At 45.6% G+C, this 25574-nt stretch overlaps 1 protein-coding gene and 1 long non-coding RNA gene across 2 annotated transcripts in view; one reads left to right on the top strand and one right to left on the bottom strand.

Moving 5' to 3' along the window:
* Window positions 1–25574, bottom strand: part of LOC135919173 (cell adhesion molecule Dscam1-like) — a 556253-nt gene that overhangs the window by 260589 nt on the left and 270090 nt on the right. Inside the window, exon 3 of the mRNA XM_065452886.2 lies at window positions 16445–16606. Coding sequence (XP_065308958.2) covers window positions 16445–16606 — 162 coding nt within the window. The remainder of the gene's footprint in view (window positions 1–16444; window positions 16607–25574) is intronic.
* Window positions 7057–21984, top strand: LOC139057426 (uncharacterized). The gene is made up of 3 exons (XR_011512780.1): window positions 7057–7480; window positions 20536–20693; window positions 21763–21984. It is a non-coding gene; the product is annotated as an uncharacterized lncRNA (long non-coding RNA).

Here is a 25574-nt window from a genome sequence, read left to right on the forward strand (position 1 = left end):
TATATATATATATATATATATATATATATATATATATATATATATATATATAGGGGGCGCGCATAGGAGTGGTAGCTTTTAAGCTCTTGCATAAAATGAAACGCTGTTTCTTCAAATGGCACTCTAGATAAACAATTCGGAACTTGAGAAATAGCGTACCAAAGCTATTTAGAGCTCGCAAATACATTACCTTTAATTTATTTATTTTGTTCGCGTAGAGGATAGCGTCCTCTAATGTTAGGTCATGCTCAGCACAGAAAGTCCGGGAATATTCGCGAAGAAAAGTTTCCTTTAGAAGTGAGCCCAAAGCCACAAATTTTCATTTTACATAATTTCCGTCTATGGCTGTCCATTGTTGCGTTGATCGCCTTGTTATGATGGTCCCCTCTGTCTTTAGTGGCGGGGCGCCGACGAGCAAGCGCGTTTGCAATGGTCTGCAAATACAGGCCCTTAAGATCCGTCAAGTTCTAGTCTCTGGGGAACTTCTCTAGTCTCAACGAGTACAGGGCTTGATTGTGCTGAACATGGAAGGCTTAGTGCTGATCAAACAGCCACTCAGTGATCTTCCACCAGATGTGCAATAGTCGAGGTGGAACATTCACCAAAGACAAAAGAGCACTTGCGACAGCACCATAGGCGTGTAAACATTCACACCAGTTACTGTTGCCAGCCGTTGCCACGAGCTGTGAGTGCCATCACAATACTTAACACAGAGAGACAGTGCGATGATGTGTGCAGAACTCTAGCGGTAGGCCAACAGCTGATGGGGTCATCAATAATTATGCCAAGGTATTGATGCTCTTTCCTGCGAGAAACATTTCAAGAATGGCCTCACTTGCTATCGAAGGTGACAGGCAGACGGTGCTAGCTTGGACGGAGAAATTGAAAGAACATGTTTCTGGAGATATTTCACTGCTGCATCCCGGATTGCTTGTCGAGCTCAAGGGAGTTTCTGTACAGTGCATAGTGAAATAGTAATCCACAAAGCGCTATCGTCGGCGAAGATTGCAACGCGTACCTATAGTCATTCAACATAGGAACACCAGCGAGGTAGACCCAAAAGTGCACGATTGAGGAAAGTGGTGCAGAACACTGCCTTGAGCAGGCAGGTAAGTAATAAGGGGAACCGCGAAAGCCTATGGCTTTCATCGATACACTTGGTTCGCATGGAGCGCAAAACATTTTCATTCCTTTTCTCAATAACATAAGAGGTACGCTCCTGAAAAATTCCTTTTTTTTCAGCAGTTAAGGAGGAAGATATGTACACTGAGCACCCCATTTCAGTGAAAGCAATGGACAAAAACTAACTGAAGGAAAGAAGGCGACGCGCCGTCTGTGACAGCCACAGCAGGCTTTAAATACTATCACCAGTTTCCCAGTAAAAAAAAGAAAGGAACAATTGCCATTTTCTTAACTCCAAGCTACAATAGATAGCTCGAAATTCACGTCTTCGTAAATTGCAGGCTGTCAAATGACTTCTGCTCGGTATCCTTATTTTTCTCTCAGTGCGCACGCGGTGATTGCGTCGAAGGTGCCACAGTTCTTTAGCAAAGCGTTCGGAAGTTCGGCGGCGTTTAAAATCAATTCTTGGGTCCGAGCTTCTTTGTCTTCCCGGCTCTACACAAAGCGTTGAACTAAAGTTCCAGCGAATAAGCAGCGGGGAGAAAGAACCAGACGTCGCTGACTTCTCCAGCTGTCGCTCTGACGTGCCGAGTCGTCAAATGACCTTCGTTGCAGCAGGAGCGACTAGGAGTCGCGCAGGGGAACAACGTGATCGTACCCTCCTCTCCGTTTCCCGATACCCGTTCCGTGACAGCAGCGAGCGACCGGCGACGTATGTCGATAGCTTTTCATAGTTCATCTAAACAACGCTGACAGCTCGCGACGTCTCCCGTTCCGTCTCACTTTCCGTCGTCCGCCACCGAAGACACTTCTCTCCTTTCAGCCTCTTCAAGCTTTCCCTGCTCAAGCCTGTGCCCTCGCCCACCTTCTCCCCTATCGTGAGGCTCCCCAGATCCGGGAAGATGGAGGAACAGCGTAAATGACGTTCAGAGACAAAGGAATAGAAAATGTAGGAAGGGTGACTGTCAGCCGAGTAAGACCCCAACTGCTGATACAGGAAACCGAGTGACAGCGGAGACAAATCGGAACGAAAAGCGAAACCGAGATCCAGGAAAATGAAAGATAGGAAGAAAAAAATTGGCCGGAGAAAGAGAGCCAATGAGTCTCAATCGAAACGTATCGGTGACACATTGCCGATGCTTCGCCATGACATTTCAGTTTTGCTCGATTCTGTATTTCACTAACTTTTCTTTCTCTCTCTCTCTCTCCTCTCTCTTTCGGTTCTGTCGCACTTCGACGTTGTTGTTTCGTTTTCTCAGCTAGAAGGCCTCGGTATTCCAGCTCGGCACAGAAAAATGATCCTTTCGGTTCTTGCCTTCAGTGTAAGAAACTACCGAAGTTGAAAGTGATGTATAATCAAGGCTGACTGGTATTAATTCGCTTTAAAAACCTACAACCCATCGCTTTCACTAGCTGCATCGTTCTCTGCTTCACTAACGTTTAAAAAAATATTGGAAATTCCGAAAGTGGTCCTAATTGTGACGTACATCTAGAGATGGTTTTAAATGACGAACGAAAGCTTCTTTTCGTAGCCGAACCCAAGTCCTGGCATTTCTCAAAAGCGTCGAAGTCGAATTACTTGGCCCGTGATGTCTCGGGGCTTGGCTATCGACACAATAATAGCAGTTCGTTCCATGTGAACAAATCTAATCATATGAAAGATAGAACCATTCACTTGGCATGAGTTTAGGGCCACCTTGAGAGAGCATATAAAAAGCGGAATTTAGTGAAGGTTAACTGAAGTTTCTACTTGGCTACCCTACACAGGTGAATGAATGGCACAAGGAAAAAGAAACATATCATAGAGAAGACAGCTTTAACGCACTTATTCAAGCAGCATAATCAAATTGGCGTTCTCCTACTGAGAACTTATAGAACTGCACACTGCATATTGCGAATCTTTATTAATGTATACAGTGTACGTGCGTAGCCATATACGATGAATTCGGTTTACACCTTTTCATTTGACCAACCTCGCTTCTGTTGCCATCTATATGCAGCCTCATTGATTCGCAGCGATGCAGTTTCCATATTTCATAAATATTGCACTGCCAAACCATTTGAGACTTTCTCCTTGGAGCTCATCTGCAATTTCTGTAACGTTCACCATAACTCATTCTCAGGTTGTTTTGAACTCCATTTTTACTCTGTACTCCATACATTCGCCGCAGTCTTCTTATTTCCTCCACTTGGTTATTTTGAATACAAGACTTCCTCATCAGGATCGGCTCATTTGCATGCGACATTGAGGCACGGCCTTTTTACCTTGGTTTCATTATAGATTTCTTCTCTTCCGGGTCACTCCACTTCCTTGCACACTTGAATATTTTAACGGTATCTTGCTGCTCTACAAGACTACCGAAACATATTTCAGGTTGTTTCTACCTGCGTGGACTCTTATAGTCGTTTGTCTTCTGTTGTCGCTATTTTTGTCTCTTCTACAACAAACTCATTGGTGCCAACTCTCGTGTTCACCGTAGTGTCATCGACTATTTCGTAAACAAAATAACAACACTTCTTTTCACAGATCGTGAGGCCACATTTCTGTTCAGTTACTCGAACTCCAACCCTTAAGCCTTACTCTAAGGTCAACGTCATCAGCGTGAAGAGGGTCGCAAGGAGCCTCTTTACGTTGCTTTGTCGGAACAGGGGCCATCACTTTAACCGGGAAAAGTTTAGTGGAGAAACCTATATAGGCGATACTGTGGGTTGGCTCACGAGCAGAACGCCATCTAAGCCACAGCGGTAGTCGGTGCGGATTTTTTTCATTAAAATGGCGGTGTGACATCGAGCTCTAACACTAGCTCATCGTAAGTAAAAGTCGTGTTAAAACGACACCGCGTTTCAAACCAAGTGTATCTGGGCTATAGGACATGATTTTCACATTTAATGAACAGCACAGCAGTTTGAAACGTTATCAGAGGTTCGGAGTGCATTGTTGCTAAAAACGAGGGAATCCTGAAACCGTGGCCGCGGACGTCTGTGATGTAGAAAGTCACAAAGACGCTAGTATGTTTTTTTATACACCAACCCGTACGATCGCTTGTGGCTGACTGAACGACCAATGTTTGTGCGTGTGCATACGTACGTCCATGATGCGAGCTTTTCTTCTCTCCTTCTACTCGTCCTTCATTCACGTTTCCCTCTCCCAAAGTGCAAGGTAGCAAACTGGGCTCAGCGCGATTAAGCTCTCTTTTTTTTCGCTTATCAATTCCGTTCTTTTTCTCTCGCCAATCTAGGGTTTCTGCAGTACTGATGCACAGGCAGCTGCTGTCGATCATACTGTCATATCCTGTGCGTCGCGCATGAAGTGTCTGTCCTCTCCCCCCTACATACATCTCTCCTTCATACCTCCAACTCCTTTCCTCGGTGTGGCGTAGCAACCAGGTGTGCGTTTGTCCTTCGTTTCCTTTCACTAACTCACTAGCTCTTTATGTCGCACTCTCTCAACTGATTTAGTGAAATGACTTTCCCGACGTACTTAAAGAATCAAGCAGTAGGACTGGTTAAACGCTCTTCAACAACTGCGAATGTACCTCATTCAAAGCGCTTAAGGCCTCCACGTTCTTGCAGCTGCCTAACTCACAAAAGCGCCAGGTAAGACGGCTTATTGCTAAGCAGGGTTGCGAGAGAGCTGATAAAGAAAATAGGTGAAAAAAGGTTGCTCAATATTGAATACGCCTGAATTCCAGCATTCAAGAATACCTTCGATGCTCTGGAGAAAGGCTGTGGCCTCAGATTTATTTGTCCTAATTATTCATTTCTTAAAGAGAAAAGTTAGTTACATCGTTACCAATAATACCACTCTAAACAATTAATATTTTGATTACCAGGAAACATACGACACCAGTGAGCTTTCTGTGATTATTGCGCACAAAATGGCTTAACTTAGCGCTACATTGCGCCGAGCGTAATATCGGGAGCAGCGGTACCCTCCCTTCGACCCCTTCCACCCTCTCCCCGTAGAAGAGCGCATTTGCCACGCCCATAAAATGAAGAAAGGAACACAGCCTCGTAGAGTCTTACAAGCGCCCAGTAATTAAATTTTCGCCCCGCGCTGCAGCCTTCGTGTGCCTTAGCTTCACTAGCTGACAGAAGATAAAAGTGCAATGGATTCAAAAGTGGGCGAACGGAGCTCTCACAGCAAAGGCGCAGTGTGACGGAACTTTTGGCCCCTACGTTTTTTCTTTATTTGATTTTTTTTAATTCGTAAACTGCACTTAATGAACGTGAAATGGGAATCATTCATTAAAACGAAACAAGCAAACTTAAAAAAAAGGACCTTACCTTCATATCAAAGTTTTGCGAAACGACTTGTACTTGCAACCAGAAACGAGAAAGGAAAACGAAAGTAACGTTTGTGTGGCCGCTAAGTTTACATCTGGTCTCTCTTATCGTTTGCTTGCATCATAAACCATGCTACCTCAGTTGAGCATTGAGAGAGCCATTTAGGTATTCAATTTTCGAGATCACGTAATTTCTTTTTTTTTTCGCGAGAAAGTCCCATACCGCAGCTCGCTCGAGCTCCCTGTCTGCGAAGCGACGTTTCTGTCGCTTTCTCACAGTTCGTGTCATCTTTCGTCGTAGTCCGAGCCTAGAATGGTGCATTAGCCTGATTAGGCCCGTCTCTTTCCAGCTTGCTCGTTTTCCAACCGGGATTCCTTTCTTTTTTTCATTTCAGAGCCCCGGCCGCTCCACTTTTCGCGTTCCTCGAATGTTTACCCCCACGGTCCATTCAAGAGCGCTTCGCAGTAAAGCATTCTCACTTCCCTTCCCTCCCCATTGGGTTCGTTTTCCGCACTAGTTCCGCACTGGTGGCTGACGGCTTTTCAGTGGCCTGCTTTCCGATCATATCTGAGTATGAACTGAAAAGCCTACTCCCTCTCCTTCTTTCTACTTCTCGAAATCTGCTGACGTCAGTGCATGCAAGCATGCACACGAAAGTAGGCATCCACGCATTATCCTATTCATGCTGACACGCGTATACACCCAAGCACGTATACGTCCCTTCTAAAGCTGGCAGTATATTCGTTTCGCAAGACTGCATCTATGCCACGCAATGAACTACCGCGAGCAACTGCTTACCTAGATAACACGAACGAAGATGAGTTATTAGCTAAAACATGTCCTTTCATGCCACCATGCAGACAACAGCGAATGCTGGGTTAGTTAACATTAAACCCACGATGGCTTTACAATTTGTCACTACTGCGAGCTTCGTACAATCTCTGTATAACGTATGGCAGATTCCAAAGTGCTTGTAGTTGAGCAATAATGGCCGCCCTTCTAATTAGTCAAAGCGCAAGTGCGTGCATTGCTTGTGAAGGAAAAAAGATCTGCGACACTGCGTCGCTAGCCTGGCCGGCTAATAACCACAATGCAATCCAAGAACAGTCGCCATACACCTTCCACCGCAAAAGCTACAAGGATTTGAGTCGGCTGACGTCTTCCTCAAAGTGTTGTTTCTCCCCAGTCTCCAAATATGCAGAAACTGAATGGAGAGAGAGAGAGAGAGAGAGAGAGAGCGGTAGGCGAGTCACAGACAAGATACCTTATTTTTATTCTTCCTTATTTCCTTGACGCACAACATTCCGCTTTCTGAAGCAGCCCACACTTTGCCTCTGGTTTCCCTAGCCAGCGGAAAAAACGTGCGTCTTCCCATAGCATTGTTACTTGCATGTCTCCGCCGTTATTACCACTCAGCTGCTGTTTCCCCCTTTTCTCGCGAACAGCCTTCCTTCCTTCGACATCTCTTTTTTTTTCTCTCTTTCTCTCAGCCGTCCGGGGCCTCTCAGCGTCGACGGCGGGAGCTGTCAACGTCGTCCGCGGACATTCTGCCGCCCGCGTGCTTTTGTCCTGTGGTTCTCGATATTTATTTCGCCCTTCCCTTTCCGAGCAACCTTCGGGTTCCTCGCATTGTTGCTAGAACCGCTCGCTCCCGCCGCATTCCCTCCGTCGACGCGGCGACGCCAGCAGCGGGCTGCGGAGGCCCGTCCGTATCTCGGCCGCCCGTCCGGCGAGTAGCACTCGCATTAGCGCTGTTCCATTGTTTCCCGCTCGGAGACAGCAGCGCCCGAATGAATGCTCCGTCCTTACATCCTGTCCCCGCTCTTCAGCCCCCGTCCGCCCTTCCTTACACCCCTTCTCTCCCTGCTTTCTCGTACATTACACCGCTGCAGGGCACGAACACAGCGTGGTTGCTACTCGCACTGCCAACCCGTGGCCGGCTCGCTGCCGTACGCCTAACAATGCTGCAGCGGCGTATACAGCCGCAATCCGCGCCGTAAGGAGGGAAGAGGCCTACCGGTACCTCAGTGGCGTGGCCCCACAGGTGCAGGCGCCAGCAGCATTCCTGAGAGTGAGCGATTCTTTGCGAGTTTGTGCGTAACTACTTCCTCTGCCTTAATGCACCGATAGGTAACGGATATTCACCCTGGCATTTCTGATAGCAGTTTGTTATTGTTGCCAATTTCCAACGTCAATTGCAGGGGGTGGGGGGGGGGGGACCATTTACTGCCGTTAAACTTGCGATACACCTACGTGCTTGCAATTACCATTTTTCTATTGTACTTGTCACGCATTCTAGCTAACGTGATGGACTAAAAAACCCATCCAACACAGTAATGTAATCCGTAAACACTGCAAAGACCATCCGCAGATCGATTAGTCGCATATGCAATCAATACCTGTCTCTGGAAATCATGTTTCTTATGTCTTTAATGACGAGGAACGCGGAATATAGTAGGCTATAGGTTTAACGTCAACCGTCGCTATTGCGGTGACGACATCGTACGCTTAGAGAAAGCTTCCCATTCACATACTGGTGTAAATAGACGCAAGTCAAATGAGGACAGTCGCAATGACATTTTTTTTTACTCAGCTGTAGCATTGCAGCGTGACTATATCCCCTGTTTTCCCTCTCGCTGCCTAATTATAAATATTTATGACACAGTGATTAATACGGCTACCACTCGCAAACCGCCGTCACCAGGGACAAGGTTTGCAAAGTGGGCTTTCACTTCAAAGAAGGAAGATATAGCATCACCACAGCTGCCAATATGGCAGCTCTCTTAATGGGGCATCGTAAAAGAGAGACAGTAAGTCGCAGTGGTTAAAATGAAAGGAGAATAGAGGAAGTCTGCTTAACCCGCAGCTTGTTAGACACGCAAGGCCAGGAAGTGTCCCTTGTTGACCCTTCGGTCCTACATGTGCTCGTCTTCAATCGATACCGTCCCTCGTGGTCCATTTCTAGTATGCAAAGAACTTACATGAGTAGAAAAGCATGCATTCGCTTTGCTGCCCGCGCTTCTTGTTTAATGTAGTATCGTTAAAAGTTCGGTGTCGCCGAAAATGCGGCGTTGATGCCGGCGGCGATGTCCGTATGAGAAAAATCCTCCCGAATCACGCATCCCTATCCACGCAGGCTTCCGCGTTTCGCGTTGGCGTTACTGAGCTAATTTATTTATTAATGTAAAACGTGCCAGAAAATTTGTAAAGTACGACTTGCACACAACGTACAGACATGGTAGCATCGGAATGTAATTTGAATATACGAGAAAACACATTGCTGTTAAGGGAAAACTCAAACACAAACCCCTTTTCCAGCAGCCATTTGAGTGTTTGAGATCTATCTTAGTAGAAGCGGCGTACCCCATTCGGTTCCTTGCACCAACATTCTTCAGCATATATATATATATATATATGCAGTGAACGCTCGTTAATTCGACCTTCAATAATTCGAATTTATGGATAATTCGAACTGTACTATTTGGTCCGGCCAAGCTCCACAGAAGTGTATGTATAAAAAAGTCCGTTAATTCGAACGCGAGAAGGTTCCCTCACGGATAATTCGAACTACGCTCGCCTGGCACACGGCCAGAGAAACGCGCCTACTGCCTACACACAAGGCTGTATTGCCTCCGAAACGGAGAGAACGGCGAGAGAAGGCAAAATCGGAAAAAAATCTAACCGACGCGGGGTCAGCCAGAAGGCAGCGGCAGCTGCCGCCTCTCCGTTCTACGTAACCTCCGAGACTTCATGCCCGTTGCGAATCTCGGAGGCTTTGCAAATCTTGTACAGCTGCTAATGTTATGCGGAGATGGCACGGCAAGCGCCATCGTAACACAGCCAATCAAGTACGTCGCAGCTGCGCTTGCAATCAAGAACCAACGAATCAGGGCCTTCGCCACCTTCACATGTTCAGCGTCTTTGTCTCGGCAGTCTTCATCGGTTGTGCACGTCTGTTTTCAGCTTAGGAGGTATCGGCCATCGCGATTCATTGTGATAGTGTTAAGCCACGGCTAACGTTCGTTTCGGTGGACATCGGTAGTGTGGCACAGTAGGACCCAGAGCTTCGACTTCAAGATGGCGTGTGCCCGCGGCACACGCCATCTTTTTCTGACACGCCAAATTTCTGACATGCCCTACTGCTTCCAAATCGCAGTGTACTGTTGCTCTCCTTCGCTTTCGTTAGTTCGAACTTTCGTTAATTCGAACTGAAGCGGCTTCCCCTTGCGGTTCAAATTAACGAGCTTTTACTATACATAGGTTGTCCCACATGACTTGAGCCAAAGTCTTAAAAATGAAAGGCACTCCGGACGGGAGTTGAACAAATGCATAATGTTGGCCCTGGCCTAGAGTTTCTCAGGCTATTTCTTATTTTCCCTTTAACTAACAGATTTGTTTTATGTTTAATTCATCAACTTTTTAAGTATTGGCTGCATGCAGACCCCAAGTATAATACCCAAAGTTCTAGAGCACCTTGAGAAACCTCTCAATAAATTGTTTCCAACATGACATATCTCACGTGATCCTTTTTTCCGCGTTCCAAAGAAAGCCCCGAAATATGAAAAAAGAATACCATGCGTCGGGGCGATTCTGCAGTGGTATTGTGCTGCTCTCAAGCGTGTAATGGATGAACAAGGTCGGCTACAGCGAGACTGGCCCGCGAAAAGGAGTCATGTCTGGTGTAGGGAGGTATCTGGGCATGCGGCTTTTATCGCATGACGGCGCAAATGCGTGCTGCTGGCCGAGCGGTGCCGAAGCGATAAAGCGTCTAACGAGACAAAACAGAACAAGAACATAGCTTTGTTCTTTGGTGATTAAAGTGGGCAAGAGCTGGCAGCCTGCCGACGGTGTGTAATAGGGTTCAGTGGGGAGGTGGCGTTAGGGCCGGAATAATTTTCCAGTGACTTCCAATCCAAAAAGCGCCCGTTGATTATAATGCGTGTTCGAAGAGGTTACCATGTACTGCAATGCACATTTTGCATCTAAAAGGCACATTTTTCGAGGCGTTCTTGGTCATGGTATGAGGGATGGAGTTCCAGGCTTGTCTTTTAGGTTCTATGATCTGGTTGGTGTCCGGTATACTTGATCCTTGACGTAGCATCGGAGAAAGAAATCGATGGGAGGTAAGTCTGGCGACCGTGCCGGCCGACAAATTGGCCCACGCCATCTAATTCACTGCGGCGGGAATACTTCATGTAGGCATTTGCAAGCTTCGCTGCTGCCATGCGCGGGAGCACCATCATGCTGATACTAAATATCCTTAATCCTAGCCAGTGGAGATTCGCTAAGAAAATCCTCAAGTGCCCCATCAAGGATGTCGTTGACGTATCTTTTGCCTGTAAGCGTGCTATCAAAAAAAAAAACATGGGGCTAATGGTAGTGCCATCGTAAATTCTACACCGCACATTGACCGACCACTGATATTGGTGATGTGTCTACAAAATCCAGTGAGGGTTTTCGTAGATGCAATAGTGAGCGTTGTGGATGTTCGCTTGGGCATTACGTGAGAAGGTAGCTTCATCCTTCCACAGTATTTTGTTGACAAAGCCTGGGCCCTCGTCCATCTTGATTTTAATCCAGTTTGCAAAGTCCTTTCGATTCTGGAAATCGCGGGGCTCCAACATGCGGTGCAGCTGCACGCGGTACGGATAAAGTTGCCTCTTCTTAAGTACTCTCCAGACTGAATACTTTGACACTCCAGCTTCAGCACTCACACAACAAACCCTTGCATGTGGGTCTGACAAAAATTTTGACAGAATATCCGTCTCTACGTCCTCGCCCAGGATTGAAGATTTATGTCGTTTCTTCGTAAAAGTCCCAGTCTGTCTCAGAGTTTCATATGCACGCACAATCGTCATTGAGCTCGGACGCGTACTTAGATGTAAGCGTTCAAATAGCTGAACTGCGCGCACTATATGTCCCCTTTACGCACCCAGACCCAGAACCTTATCTGCTTTTTTCTCATTGAAGTAAGCCATATCTGCTGCTGAACGTTGGTCACAGCCAAATAGCGTTGCTGTAGAGAACACGCAGGGATACGGGCGCCAGAGGAGCACTGGATATACTTCAGTTCGCTGGGATTGGTTCAAACGAGATACATAAGGTATGATCTACATCCGGGAAACTGGAACAGACTCCGGGCGCACACTCTCAGGTACTGACGCGCCGGTCACAGTGCAAAAGTGTGAATCCAGACGCGGCCACCCGATACTACGACCACGAAGCGATGCGCACGTGCGGCATGCGAGATGAAAAAAGAACGTCTGAGAGACAGTAAGCGTGGGAAGAAGAGCAGACGGGGCCAGTGGGAAAAGAGTCATCGTTTGAAGAAGACACACCTAATCTTCCTTCAATATGACCAAGGTTTTTTTACCATTAGTTAGTTTTGTCCCGGTGTGATTTCTCCGCTGTTATTCGAGCCCTAAAGTTTAGGGTTGTAGCATCACCGTTCCATTCGAAAACTACCACAAGGTCATTCGTGTACAAAGGCGAAATTGTAGCAGCCGTCATCGCCTTCCATCGTTCCCACCAGCTTCGCCCTTTCCTTCTTTCAAGCAGAATCAAAATGCTGCTTTCGTCTTTTCTTTTTCGTGGCCTTAGCCGCTTTATCGCTTCGGCAACGTGCGGCCAGCAGCATGTGTTTTCACCGTCATGCAATAAGAGCCGCATGCCCAGATACCTGCACCAGGTATAAAGCCCTGTCGCGTGCCAGTCCCGCTGCAGCCGACATTGTTCCTCCATCGCACGCTTGAGAGCAGCACAATAATAGTGCGCACGTGTCCCGTCACGTGGTGTTTTTTTCATATTTCGTGGGTTTTCTTTGCAACGCGCAAAAAAGGGCCACGTTAGATGTATCATGTTGGAAACAGTTTATTGAGAGGTTTCTTAAAGTGCTCTACAACTCTGCGTATCACACTTGGGGTCTGCAGCCAATACTTAAGAAGTTTATTATTTAACATAACTAATCCCTTAATTAAGGCGAAAATCAAAAATGTAGCAACCCGTATATTCAAACTTTCTTATTCTGAGTAATTTTTGCTGATGATCTGGTGACACCTGCTGAGAAGCAGTCTGGGTGCGAGGGATGAACCACCGCGACCACTAGTAGGTAAGAACTTTGAGTAGCCAGGTATTTGGCTAAATGCCAAAAATATTCGAGCGCGGAGCTCGCTAGGTCAGCGGACAAAATAAAATAAATCAGAATGTGCAACTCGCCATATTCAGAGTCATTGAAAACCTTAAGCTCTGTAAAGACATAGAAAGGCATTTAAGCAGTGTTTCTAGACACTAGCGACAAACAAAGAGCAGTGCATTGTATGGACGAATAGCTAAACCAACGTTAAAATACCAGCGGCATTTGATCAGTTTTCCACCATCTGAGAACCTGACAACGAAAAAACGGTTGCAGAATTATGCAAATGTTCGTGATATTTGGCTGTCACCAGTGTTCGTGATTGCTTTTGTGCTTTTAGTAACGCTTGTCCTGGGAAGAGGAGTAGCCGGCGCCAATAAAGGCGTGAACGTGTCCTTTAATCAAATAACAATAATAATAATAATAATAATAATAATAATAATAATAATAATAATAATAATAATAATAATAATAATAATAATAATAATAATAATAATAGCAAAGACAGTAGAAACATAGGTCATGAAATTTCAGAGCACTGAGAACATCTGAAAGATGCTCTGGAACTACCATGAATGGTTGAAGAGAAAAAGGGGGCAGGTAAATGAAAAAAAATAAACCCTCATAGGAGAGTTACGATTCTGTAACGGGAATGTTTAAAGTTAGCTGTTGCGTGGGCTTCGCTTTTTCGCTCCCGATTTCGAGCTCACCGAATCGCTTGGCGGTATAGAGGTCCTGCTTCATCCTCGACATTTCAGTGTACAGGATGTCTTATAGAGATAGAAGACACACCTTCACTAAAATTCTAGGGATGGGATGCGGTGCCTTCTTGCTTTTAACGTCTGGAGGCAGAAGGGATGGAATGATAGAATGGGGGGTAGGCAAAGCTGGGTTTCAGATGTACTCCTCCAACCCCTCGCAGAACATGAACTTGACAAGAGTTCGAAGGATTGCCTTACAGCAGCCAGACGATTTTGTCAGCTGGAGTTTTTCCGTGTAGGCTTTCGGTCGTGTTAGTAGTGGAAGCGTCGACAAAGCGTGTTGGCTGCCTAACGCCTGGGAACACTCTTTGTCAACGCTGTCCTCACAAATACGGCCAAAAACCCATATAGCGTTCTCGTTTGAGCTACTGTGGTCCTCTCCGATGCTCGAGCGTTCGTCGGTTTTCTTAGCACACACTAGTGCAGCCGAAACCTGTATGAAGCCGACGGCATAACGACAATGTGGCGATGATTCTGAAGTTATGCAGACAGGATAGCCTTGACAGCGTGACATCGACCATGGCATGAGGACAATGGGATGACGATCAGTGCGTGAAGACGATAGCGTGATCATGACTGCATAACGATGACTGTATGACGACGACATCCTGATGACGGTAGGACGAGAATCAGATGACGAAGCGGGAATGACCACAATGGCATCACGACAACGATGCGACAACGAATGCATGACGACAATAGTATGACTACGATGGCATAACAGTATCATAATCACGGTTGAATAAGGACAGCACGATTACAATGGACTAGTGAAAAATGAATGACGACGATGAAACGATGGCGCCAGTATGACGACAATGCGGTGACGACGGCGGCTTGATGATAACGGCGAGACGATGACAGCACGATGTCGATGGCACGTACCCTGTGGTGCATACGCAGCAGCACATACCAACGTGAACTGTAGACTGCAATGCCTCCTGGATCGGCCCAGCGCTTTGGAAGGCGCCAACGGAGCCAAACTGAGCACCGAACTGAGCAAAAGGTAGCAGAACAGATAGCTTACACATACAGCATAATGGACAGTGCGCGTGTAATGCGCCACGAGCTTAACCTGGACATCGATCTCTAAGTAATTCATGGACGAATCGAAGAGCATTTTAGAGACGCCCATACCCTGGAGTCCGTTGAGGATGAATGTATGAAGCACACAGTCGTACGCTTTGGCAACACGTCGATGTGCTCGATGCTTGACGCACGATGTATAATGGTGCGTGACGTGGCTTAGTAAGTCTAAAAAATTGTCCTGGGTGCTCAACCGTGGACGAAACCCGGCCAAACACGATGGCAGTCTACTTCCTTGCTCAAGATACGAAGTGAACCTCGTGCACATTAGTCTTTCCATCAACTTTAATTCACATGATCTTAGCGACACTGGTCAGCGCGCCCACTCTGCACGATATGTCGTGGTGCTGACGGACTGAAAGTCAGCGTTATAATGATTACACCGTGGCGTACCTCGTCAGGGGTTTACAAGGCAATCTCTGGCACTGATTACAGATCTAATGAGCAAGGCATTTAACGTAAAATTTCAATGGATACCATCCCACATAGGAATTGAAGGAAACGAGAAAGCCGATGGTCTTGCACGCCTAGCGCTTATATGCGTCCCAAAAGTTTGAGCACTTAACGTCTTTCATAACTCTAAGCATGCAGTATATCATACTGACCGCTAATAAAGACGACAACAAGGAAGGAGAACACAAAACGACGACACAGGCGGGGCCGCCCGCGTCCGTTTTGTGTTTTGTTTCCCTGTCCTCGTCTTTATTAGCGGTCAGTATGGTATACAGTAAATAATAACTAAGCTAAACTCAAGTTCTTCTAGGTATGCAATCCGCGATCACTTTAGGGTGATCCACAAGACTCCGAACCAAGCCTGTGCGACCCTTGGACTTACTCGCGAAGAAGCAGCGCTGTTGTACCGCATCAGAACTGACTCCAGCTTCTGGTTCTGGTTCTGGTTCTGGTTATTGAGAAAATTGACCATGCGCTTCCCCGCTCTGTGCTTTCTGTGGTGATATCGGCGACATCGAACATTTCTTTTGGCTATGCCTGGAGTTCGACACAGAAATAAAAGCGATGGTCGACAGCCTGCAAATGAATGGCCTTTCGCACAGGACCTTTGAAGACGCCCTTTTCCTCGGAGGGCGCACGGCAATTAGGAAGAGAGCGCAACGACTGTTGATTGCCTTCATGCGAGACACGGAGCTCTTGGACACCTGGTGACACAACCCTGGTCTCAACTCACAGGAGGCTCAAGGTGGAGCCAGGCTAACCCCGCCTACTGCCAAAACACAACCACCAGCACTACCAACACCAGTGTGTATGTATGCGGTCTCCCAGGCAATGATGAAGGGTGACGCCATGCAGACGGGTTGTTTACCTCTTCAAATGTTTCGGCATCCAATCGGCTTGACGGGCTCTAAGGAGACTGACGTTGGCCATTGAAACGGGGGCCGTGGCAGAACACCTGCCCGAGGCTTACTGTTTGCAATTGTTACTTGCCTTTGGACAGCCGCCTTTGCTAAATGTACGTCCAACATAACAATTGACTGGGAGCTTGTCGTATTAGCAGTTGTAGCGTAAGAATGTCACCTGTACGTATAGTACCTTCTCTGGAATCATCGATCACCACTGCCGGTAAGCAGTGTAGGTTGATTGGTACCTATTATATACATGCCCACGAACCGAGAAATTGTACAGCCACTACAGCGTGCGTCACACGCAACTTGTTTCAGAGCACGTGATTAATGATGCGTAAAGCAACCTCTAAGGGTAGGCAAGGACAAGAGGCCCACCTGCATAGATTAACAGTATACTTCAGTATATACAATCAGTATATATAGTTCAGTATATACAATATACTTCCGACAGTCGCTAAATCATATGCTTAACGGTTCCATACTATAGAGTATAGCCTTCACAAGCTGACTATTACAAACACAGTGAATGTAGGAAAAGAAGGAAAAGAAGGAAAGACGTAGACTCACACTAGCAGCTCTACTAAAGGCCGTTGTTTTTCGCCGTTGTAATTTGTTAGGACGGACATCACAACTATTGTTGCTGTCGTCCGGTGGCGTAAGCGCTAGGATGCGCGTTCATTATCCCCGACACCTACCTTCGGCGAGGGTCGAGTGAATGAGCAGGCCATCGTCCCTGAGCCAGGCGGTGATGGTGAGCACGTCTTTGGCAAACGACGGCAGGTGGCAGCGGAACAGCGCGGCATTTCCCCGCGTCACGAACTCGTCGTACGCGCGCACTTCGAACGGCTGCGACACGACTGCGAGGGAGAAGAGAGAGAGAGAGAGAAAAGCACAAATGAGCGCACCCGTGAATGCGGAGTAGCATTACGTTCCCGTTTTCTCCAGCCCCGTCGAATAAAAGCGCTGCGACTGGGGCTATAGTTTATTTGTTTGAAGATACTATCACTCCACCATTGGATTTAGATAGGAGTGGTCTAGTAACAAATCAGTACATTACTACAGTCCTACAAAAGCATTTGGGCACATTATTACAACAAAAATAATGCATCATCGCTCTCAATACAGCAACACCATACAGAGTACAAAAGAACAACACAGTGCACTACAACAAGAACACAGTAGCACATCAGTAAATAAAGGTAACAGTTCAGCACTTCATTGCACTCAAACAGTCCAAGTGCTATCTGTACAAGCAGTGTGGAACAAAGGTTTGAAATAATCAGGATTGCGTTCAACCGTATACTTGCGTTAATCCCGCATAATCGCTATGGTCACACCAGAATACTGCTAGTGGCTTCATTTTCTCTATTTATATAGTGAGGACACACAGCAGAAAAAGTTGACACAATAATTAGTCTTCGTGGTTCAGTAAAGTCCTTACTTTAAGTCATTGTCCTAACTAATTGTGTATATTAAATCGGTACATAATAAAATGTAATAAGTAACAATCATGGTCGGCATGATAATTCGTCCTTGTCACTATACTCCAAGAAAACATTCACTGACGTATTGATTCACGTATTTTTTAAAGATACTTTCTATTTGTATTGGAATATTACCAAGTTGTTTAGCGACTTCCCTTTATTGACGTCTTCCTAAAGTCCAACCTTTTTGTTTAACTAAAAAATAGCATAATTTATTGTTTTTGAGCCCTAGCTCCTGTCATGACAGAAACAAGCCAGAACCGCCGGCTATAACCAGTCATCAAAATTTCTGCGTAATTAACACGATACAATAATTTACTTATTCTCAGTTAGGCCATGAATTGTTTTAACAAGAACACCCGCCTGTTCAGGATACCTTTGTCAGAATAGGGGGACTGGGAAACGTCAGTATACTTAAAGTATTCCTGAAATAAAAAATAACGGCATCTACTCGACTGTACCACAAAGCTACAAAGCAAACCCATACCAGTTTCTCAGAAAGGTTCACAGCAGAAGAAACATTTGTCTTCGTTTGGAATTCGAACCTGGGACCAACGCCGGCTCTACCACCTGAGTAAACGAGGAGGCTAGCAGATTACAGAACGAGGGTGAATTAATCGACAACTCAAAGCACTGACACACTGAATATCGCAAATAGTTACCTGGAAGCCCGAAGGGTGGAGGAAAGTTCATGAAAGAGAAACATTCTCATACACCCGACCGTAGCGCGAAGCTACAAAGGAAACCCAAAAGAAAGCTAAAGTATTCATTTAGCACTATTCAAGTAAGTTCTTGCCTACCCATGGGTCGGTCGACTGCTATTGGAGATGATTTAGTGAGAGCGCCACTCGATCCGTTTATGGAGGACTCACCTTTAATTGAGTTTCAATAAAATTGTTGCAATACTACAGCAATGATGACCTGCATTGGACTAGGCATGCCTACCAAAGCGCTCACTTCGTATCGTCACCAAAAAATATTTAAACGCTAACATTTTCTCCACGCAATTCATACACTCAATGCTTAGAATGACGCTCCTGGTTTTATATTTACAGTATAAGCCCATCTCAAAGTATTAACGTTTCTAGCGACCACATGTTTGAATCTAGGCCAACATCAGACTCGATGACGCCGTGCAGGTCTAGATGATTTATACAACAAGGCGGACTGCATTGCACTTGGAGCGTTAAGGACATAGTCGGACATTTGTTCCAGCAAACTGATGCACCAAGCAATGGACTTCGTGTTCCACATATTGCATATGAACACGAGATCTACAACATTGTTAATTATCACAAAGCCTCAATACCGCAGTGTCCTCTACCCTGCAGCTCTTAGCGAGAAACGTCCTTCACCTGCACTTGTTTACAAATCCGTTATACATGACACCGCCCAACAATCTTTCCCCACACAAAACAAATAGAAAAAAGTGCGCTCAGTTGTCACGCACAATTTCATGGCCCATTAGCATTGAGTCAAACGCATCGAAAAAAAATCTAAAGTACAGAAGCAAGATAGAAGCGTCGGCGATATCGGGCAACGAGGCCACTGGCGTCCTAAAAGATGTCCTCCCTACAATTCCTTTTCCAACGAGGCCGATCACAGCCGTATAATCAAGCCATTTATTTCTGGCTATGCAGCGTGGCCGCTTCTGTTTCTGCCTTCCCTTTGCGCCCCGTTCTCACCCGGCATACGCAGCCTCGAGCCAGCCGTTCGAGGTCTGCCGGCCAGCCAGCCGGAGAAGGCTATACGACCCACTCGAATATCGGCTCCGGAGAGCGTTCTTCAGAAGCGCCATCCCGGAGAAACTGTGCGCGGGCTTTTGACGCCGCTCGATAAGAATGGTGCCGCGCGCCGCAGCGGCTTTCGTAGCGCATGATGGATGACACAATCGCGCCGGTACTTACGAAAAGAAGGGGTGGGGGGGGAGAGGAGGTCGCCTTGCTGGAGAAGAAAGATGTGTGTGTCTGTGTGTGTGTTGGGGGGGGGAGGGAGGGGGAGTCTAGACAAGACGTGAGCCCGAGACGCCGCCACTGCGGCCGATGACGAGGGAGTATGATGAATCCCGCGAGTCTGTGCTTTATTTCCATCAGAACGAGTGGTGTGTACGTGCATTCTTTATCGTTTATTGGACGGGACGCGTTTTGTGCACCTAATCATCGGACGAAGGACCATAATGCGGGGATGTTTATGCAAGGCTCGTTTTCCAAATGATCGCGCCGCAGTGTGTAGCGGACACGGTTTCGTTCCGACGAAAAGGCAAATGAGCCAACCCGCGTATTTACGTTGCTATTCCAGATTGTTCAATAATATGCCCAAACGAGACCCGATGCAGTAGGCGAAACGCTTCCCGTTCCAGGTGGACGAGTTGGAATGAATATTTACGGAGAGGATTGTGTTTCCTTACTTCCGCTTCTCCATCTATTGCGAAAATCGGGTCGCGCGAGGAAGCGTAGAGTTGCAGAATGAGCGTGCCGTGAACAGACAACTGCAAGAAATACATTCGCCGTGTCAATTACTTGGCCCGCACCATGTTTATGAGGGTTGTTAAAAAATAATGTGTCACTTTAATTGTGATCTTTTCTCATCCGCTGGTATTTGTGCCTCGTTATTCACGTTATTCTAGTGTAAGTAAACTCCCCGAACAGAGTAAACAATTGCTTGTGTTTCGATATTTAAGTATTACAAGATTTTTCTTTTCATCGCTCGTACTGAATACGCAATTTTTTGCACGCAGAACACGGTTGGCATAGATGCCCCTTCAGCTGCTCGGTAAGCGGGAGTCCGCGTGAGGTTTAGCGTGATCAGAAAAAAAAAAACATAACGAGGGCTCAGGAAGTAAAAAGTAGCAATATATGTCTGCCAGCACGAATGCTGTTGTATTTGTGCTATGGGAAAGGAATAAGAGAGCCTAAAAGAGGATGAACGGGGAAAGACACAGCACCGGCACTGATCCTTTCGCCTGCCTTCGTCTTTTGTGTGCTGATACTAGTTTCACAAGATGTACTATTTCGTCCAGCTTTATCCTCTTAGGCTAAATCACTAAATATGTGTGCTATGTCCATTATGCGACAGTTTCATTTATCAAATTCGCCGCACAGCGCCAATCCAAAAAGTACGATCCAATGTAAGAAAATACTATGAAGCCAGAAAAAGATCAAAAAAATTTCAAGGGGATAATTGGTGCAATTTGGACTTGCGTCGTATACTACCGGCGCTTTGCGATATATGCATATTATCAATAGTGAGAGCAGCACGAACCTTGGAGACTTCTCTCTCTGACTCATTCTGACATCGCACAGTCCCTTCCAGAACCTACGCCTCTCCAGACCACTCTGCCACAAAAGCTGCATCTGACACGGCGACCACTGCTCGTTACTCTCATGAATCATGTCAACAAGGAACTCAGCAACACGATCGGGACCCAGCTAATCATCGACAACGGTGATCATAACTGACGGTACTATAAGAATGAACTTCCTCTCTCTATCTTTCTATTTCTCTGTTCAACTTGGACATAGGGATATCGCGACATTTCATGCCTATTTCGTGTCCTGAATTCAAAAGTACTTGAAACATCAAAGTGTATGATGGAGAGTTTGAGACCAGGATGTAAAAACTAACGCTCATTTCAGCAGTCCCTATTAACGGGCATGCCTTTAGTGCCGAGCTGCCGCACCGACATATATATGATGTATAGCGTAAATAAATTATTTGGGAGGCTCAGCAACGATATCTTGTTAATTATCTGGTTGCCTCTTGTAGTTGTTGCGCTCGTAGTATCTGTATCTTCAAGTAAGTCATCTGAAAAAGCAGAATTTCCCATTGGAAAATTCTCTAAGCCCTGCACCATAATCCTAAACGGTCATGTGGCTTTATATAGAAACAAACAGGAATTACGGTATAGGGGCATATATGATTTTTCAAAAGAGATGTAGGCTTACTTTCCGGTATACAGAGTCTTCGGTAAATAAAAACAAAAACTACTTCGTTTTATTAGAGCTGAGACAGAAGGTAGACAGCTAATAAAAGATGTTGCCTCTCTTTCCTTTTCCTTTTTTTTTCTTGCCTATGCGTCAGACAACACCTATTGTTGCCTTATTTTATACGTAACAGTAGAATTACATAGCACTATTATATGTCCCTACCACAGGTACAAGTACTTCGCCGGATGCTTTGGTACAGAAACATATCAATAAATCAATAAAAAAACGAAACATTGCGGCCCATTAGGGGAATGTATTCTCTTCATTTGTAAATGGGTGGCCGTGCAGCCACTGCGGAAGAGAATAATTCTGATGCTCCACTTCCATTAGCTCTAGAGCAAGTTTCGTGCCATTGGCTCGTCAAAACTAAACCACGGTTAATGTTGCGTCAAAGCAACGTCCGTTTCTTCGTACTGTTAATACTTGCCTTTTTTTTATCTTGAGACATTGGAAGGAAGGTAGTGTTCCCAAATGCTTCGTTTCGTACAAGCTACCCTTGAAGTACTGACAGACTCCATGCATTTTAACTTATTTTTTTTAAAGCTTTCCTGCAAAGTGCCATCAGCTCATTAGCGAAGCTGGCAGCAAGCACAGACTGCTGTACCTTGCTTCGCAGAAAGATGTGTCGCATGACGGCGACTACAGGACCATTGTCAAGAGAAAAGGAGAGTGAAGAATCATCATGGATTCCTCGTCTTCAACAAGAACGACGGCGATACCAAAAAAAAAGAAAGAAAACGTGCTCTGGACCATACCATCCTCTTTGCACACGATACGCCCACTCAATACCTGAATGGCATATCCTCTTTGTATACGATACGCCCACTCAATACCTGAATGGCATAAACAGTTAAGCCATGTATGCATTGCTTGAGGTTCTTGTTGTGAATGAGAATTTCAACAAAGCTAGCTGCCGGGCATCTGCGAATGTTTCCTCCAGTCGACACACGACGAAGTAGTACAAGGCTGCGCGTTCCATTAGACAAACGATCATGTCACTGCTTCGAATTATTTGTGAAAATTTTTTTTCGCATCCAAAATTTTTTCTTTGTTTTTTCCTATTGTCTTTTGCAGTCAAATTTGATCACTCATAGCGCCTTAGCTCAAGCAGAAGTGAAATGATATAGCAGGAAGCACGTACTTGTATTCTAAACAAACGTTTTTATTGCCTGAGTGTCATATTTGAAACACATTGACTAGGAAACCAACAAACATTAGTGGTCAGAGAAGAAAAGAAGAAAAAAAAACTAATGATTCTAAATAATATTATAAATGAGACTGGTAACGTGCGCAGAGCAAATCAATTGCGGGAATAGCAATGGGCCATTTGTGTCGTTCTTCAAGGCTGCGTTTGGCCTTATGCTCATATTCATGTTTGCGGAGTATGTCAAAGCAGACCACTAACCAGTATCAGGAAGCACACTCAACATATTATCTTACCTGTGAGCGCAACGTGAGACGCTCGTCCATTATAGCGCTACCTGGATACGACAGCCGAGGAAATATTATCTATACGTTACAGCAAAGGCGCCGCGTAGTCCCTAACATTAGCGACTTAAGCATACCTGCGGCATTTGGCAGACCAAACTGTAATTGACGTCGACGTAATGCCGGGCATGCTTAATTTGCAGAGAACGGTTATATAAATAAATTAAGTCTCGTTTAGCAAACGGTTATGTAGAGCTTACATTTATAAGTAAGGCAGAATGCTTCTATTGGCATGATGTGAAATTGAAAGCAAACTGAAACCTAGAGGCCCGTACCAAGTCGCCCCAGTGGCACGTTGCCAGTCGCGCCTGTGGCACTTAATTTTAGACTGCCCTATGGCCAGCATCGGTTCATAGAAACGGAAAGATGGGCGGCACTAACATGGGGATTGACCCACCAAAAGAGCGAGATACCTCGTCCGACAACACGCAAATTGGCTGAACTTGGAGAGCAATGCTTCGCTTTAAACATTTACCGCAAGATCTTGCATATTCAGAGCTTGGTTGCGATTGTTGTAAGAAGAAAAATAAACTTATGAGTATTAGTTTGTTTCAGTTTAGGGCAAAACTCATTTCAAAGGAGTACAAATACAGTCGATTACTGAATTCTTCAGAGCCCAAAATTTTCGGACCTGCTAGATTATGCGGGCTTACCTCGGAGCGCCGGCACACGCTCTATCGAAACAGCGTATAGCGGCAAATGAGCAGTGAGATTGAGCGATATTCTGCATAGCATCTATTTGTTTAGTTTCCTGCTCCTATCGCTCCACTCTTCCTTTCTCTCTCTCTCTCCTACGCTCGTGACAGACCCCCATGTTTTGCACGCTTGCTACACCACTACTCTCACCACTCGAACAGCAATGAAATTGTGCCTTATAAGCGGCAGAAAGAAATGCCTCGAACATAGGTCAAAATTAAAGGTAGAACGTACTTAACGCAGCCTAATGTTCGCAGCTTGCATAAATTAGTGCATGAAGCGACCAGAAGAGTCCAGATAAAAGAAAGAAATAGGGTTGTTATCTCCACCTTAGCTTCTTAACGCGAACAAGTTTCGTCCCTCCCATTCTTTCGAATGTTTTCTTTCGGCACACGGGGAACTTTAATAAACTTGAGATCACGTTGTGCCCCCTACCTCTCGCCCCCTCCTACGCCAAAATTTTCTCGGCATTATCATATTACATCGCGCGCACGGGCGCAGCCGCGTTCTTTTCAGGATAGCGGAGCTTCCTTTGAAACCAGCACGTACCAAGCCGAGTAATCTTTCTTTATTGTTACTCCGCGCTTTATTTTTGGAAAGGTATTATTCCTCATCGAGCACACGCTTGTCCAGACCTACTACGCCGGCAGTCCCATGGCGGGCTCGTGGAAGCCGGTGCCTAATTGCTTTCATTGTTGACGGGTTTTATCTCCCCTCTTGCAGAAAAGACTAGGGACAACAAGGTTTCTAATAAGTGCTTTAATTACACACACGCTCGCGGCTGGGTAGCGGTGAGAAGCGGCTTTATTTTTCCTGCTTTCTTTTTCGGGGGGGGGGGGGGGAGGAGCTTTCTATCGAGTTCACGAAATTGCCCCCCCCCCCTCCCCCTTGCCCGACTTGCTTTCCCTTTATCTGAATTTGTTTTGGTTCGCATCTATAAGGGGGGCCTAAATTGAAACTGTAGCCTGTCCCGAAGTTTCTTAGACTACGGCATGGCTGGGGCAACAAATTAAAGAAAGCCCTTTCCCGAGTGCCGGTGCTTATAGAAAACTGGAATTAATAAAGCAAGGCAGAATGTGACAGATATGCCCTGTTTTTGTGTTTGATACAATGGTAGTACCTAGTGAAATACGGCTCGCTCACCTTCTTAACGCACATATACTCTTTGCGCTGATCAAAACATATCTCTGCAACGTATCTTTAAGCATAGGGGCTTTGCCTAAGCACGACAAGCCGTTAGCAATTTAGAGAATCGCATTCACAAAACCGTTCGAGCGTGTTCAAGTTTTTCTAGCATACCCTTCTAACCAGATTTCGAAAGCCAATAGCTGTATGGGGCTATAACACAAGAATATTTTCTCCTTTACTTTCCTTGCTTTAATTTATATCCTTGAAACTCGGGTTGCTTTGTTCATCCGTCACGTCTGTTACTCCTCCTGTTACTCTGTTGCGGACTGCAGTCCTTATCGACGACGCACTATTCTATATATATGTATAAACGAGAAGAAAGGGGGTTAACCGAGGGACCCGATAATTATTAGTCATATAATGAGAAGCCAACAAACACTGACACCAAGTACAACATAGGAGAAATTGCATGTGCTTAATAAATGAAATAAAGTAATGATAAATTAATGGAAATTAAAGTGGATGAAAAAACAACTTGCCGCAGGTGGGAACCGAACCCACCTTTTCATCCACATGTTTTTTCATCCACTTTAATTTCCATTAAGTTATCATTACTTTATTTCATTTATTAAGCACATGCAATTTCCCCTATGTTGTACTTGGTGTCAGTGTTTGTTGGCTTCTCATTATATGACTAATAATTATCGGGTCCCTCGGTTAACCCCCTTTCTTCTCGTTTATTACATAACGAGGGTCTCGAATCCGGCAACATTGATGCCTTCAGGTAGCATATGTGGGTTTATTGACCACTTGCCTGGTCAATAAACCCACATTTCCCCTATGTTGTAGTTGGTGTCAGTGTTTGTTGGCTTCTCATTATATGACTAATAATATATATGTATATATGTATCTATCTTCGGGGTACCTTTCATCTCCGGGAGGCGATCAAACTACGTGCCACTTGGACCAGCTCTACGTATGCTCCGCCCAGTCATGGGTATGAACTTCAGTATTCAGTTCAGCTCAGTTTTTATTTATTTTTA

The sequence above is a fragment of the Dermacentor albipictus genome, chromosome 3 (genome assembly GCF_038994185.2).
Source record: "Dermacentor albipictus isolate Rhodes 1998 colony chromosome 3, USDA_Dalb.pri_finalv2, whole genome shotgun sequence".
NCBI classification, from domain to species: domain Eukaryota; kingdom Metazoa; phylum Arthropoda; class Arachnida; order Ixodida; family Ixodidae; genus Dermacentor; species Dermacentor albipictus.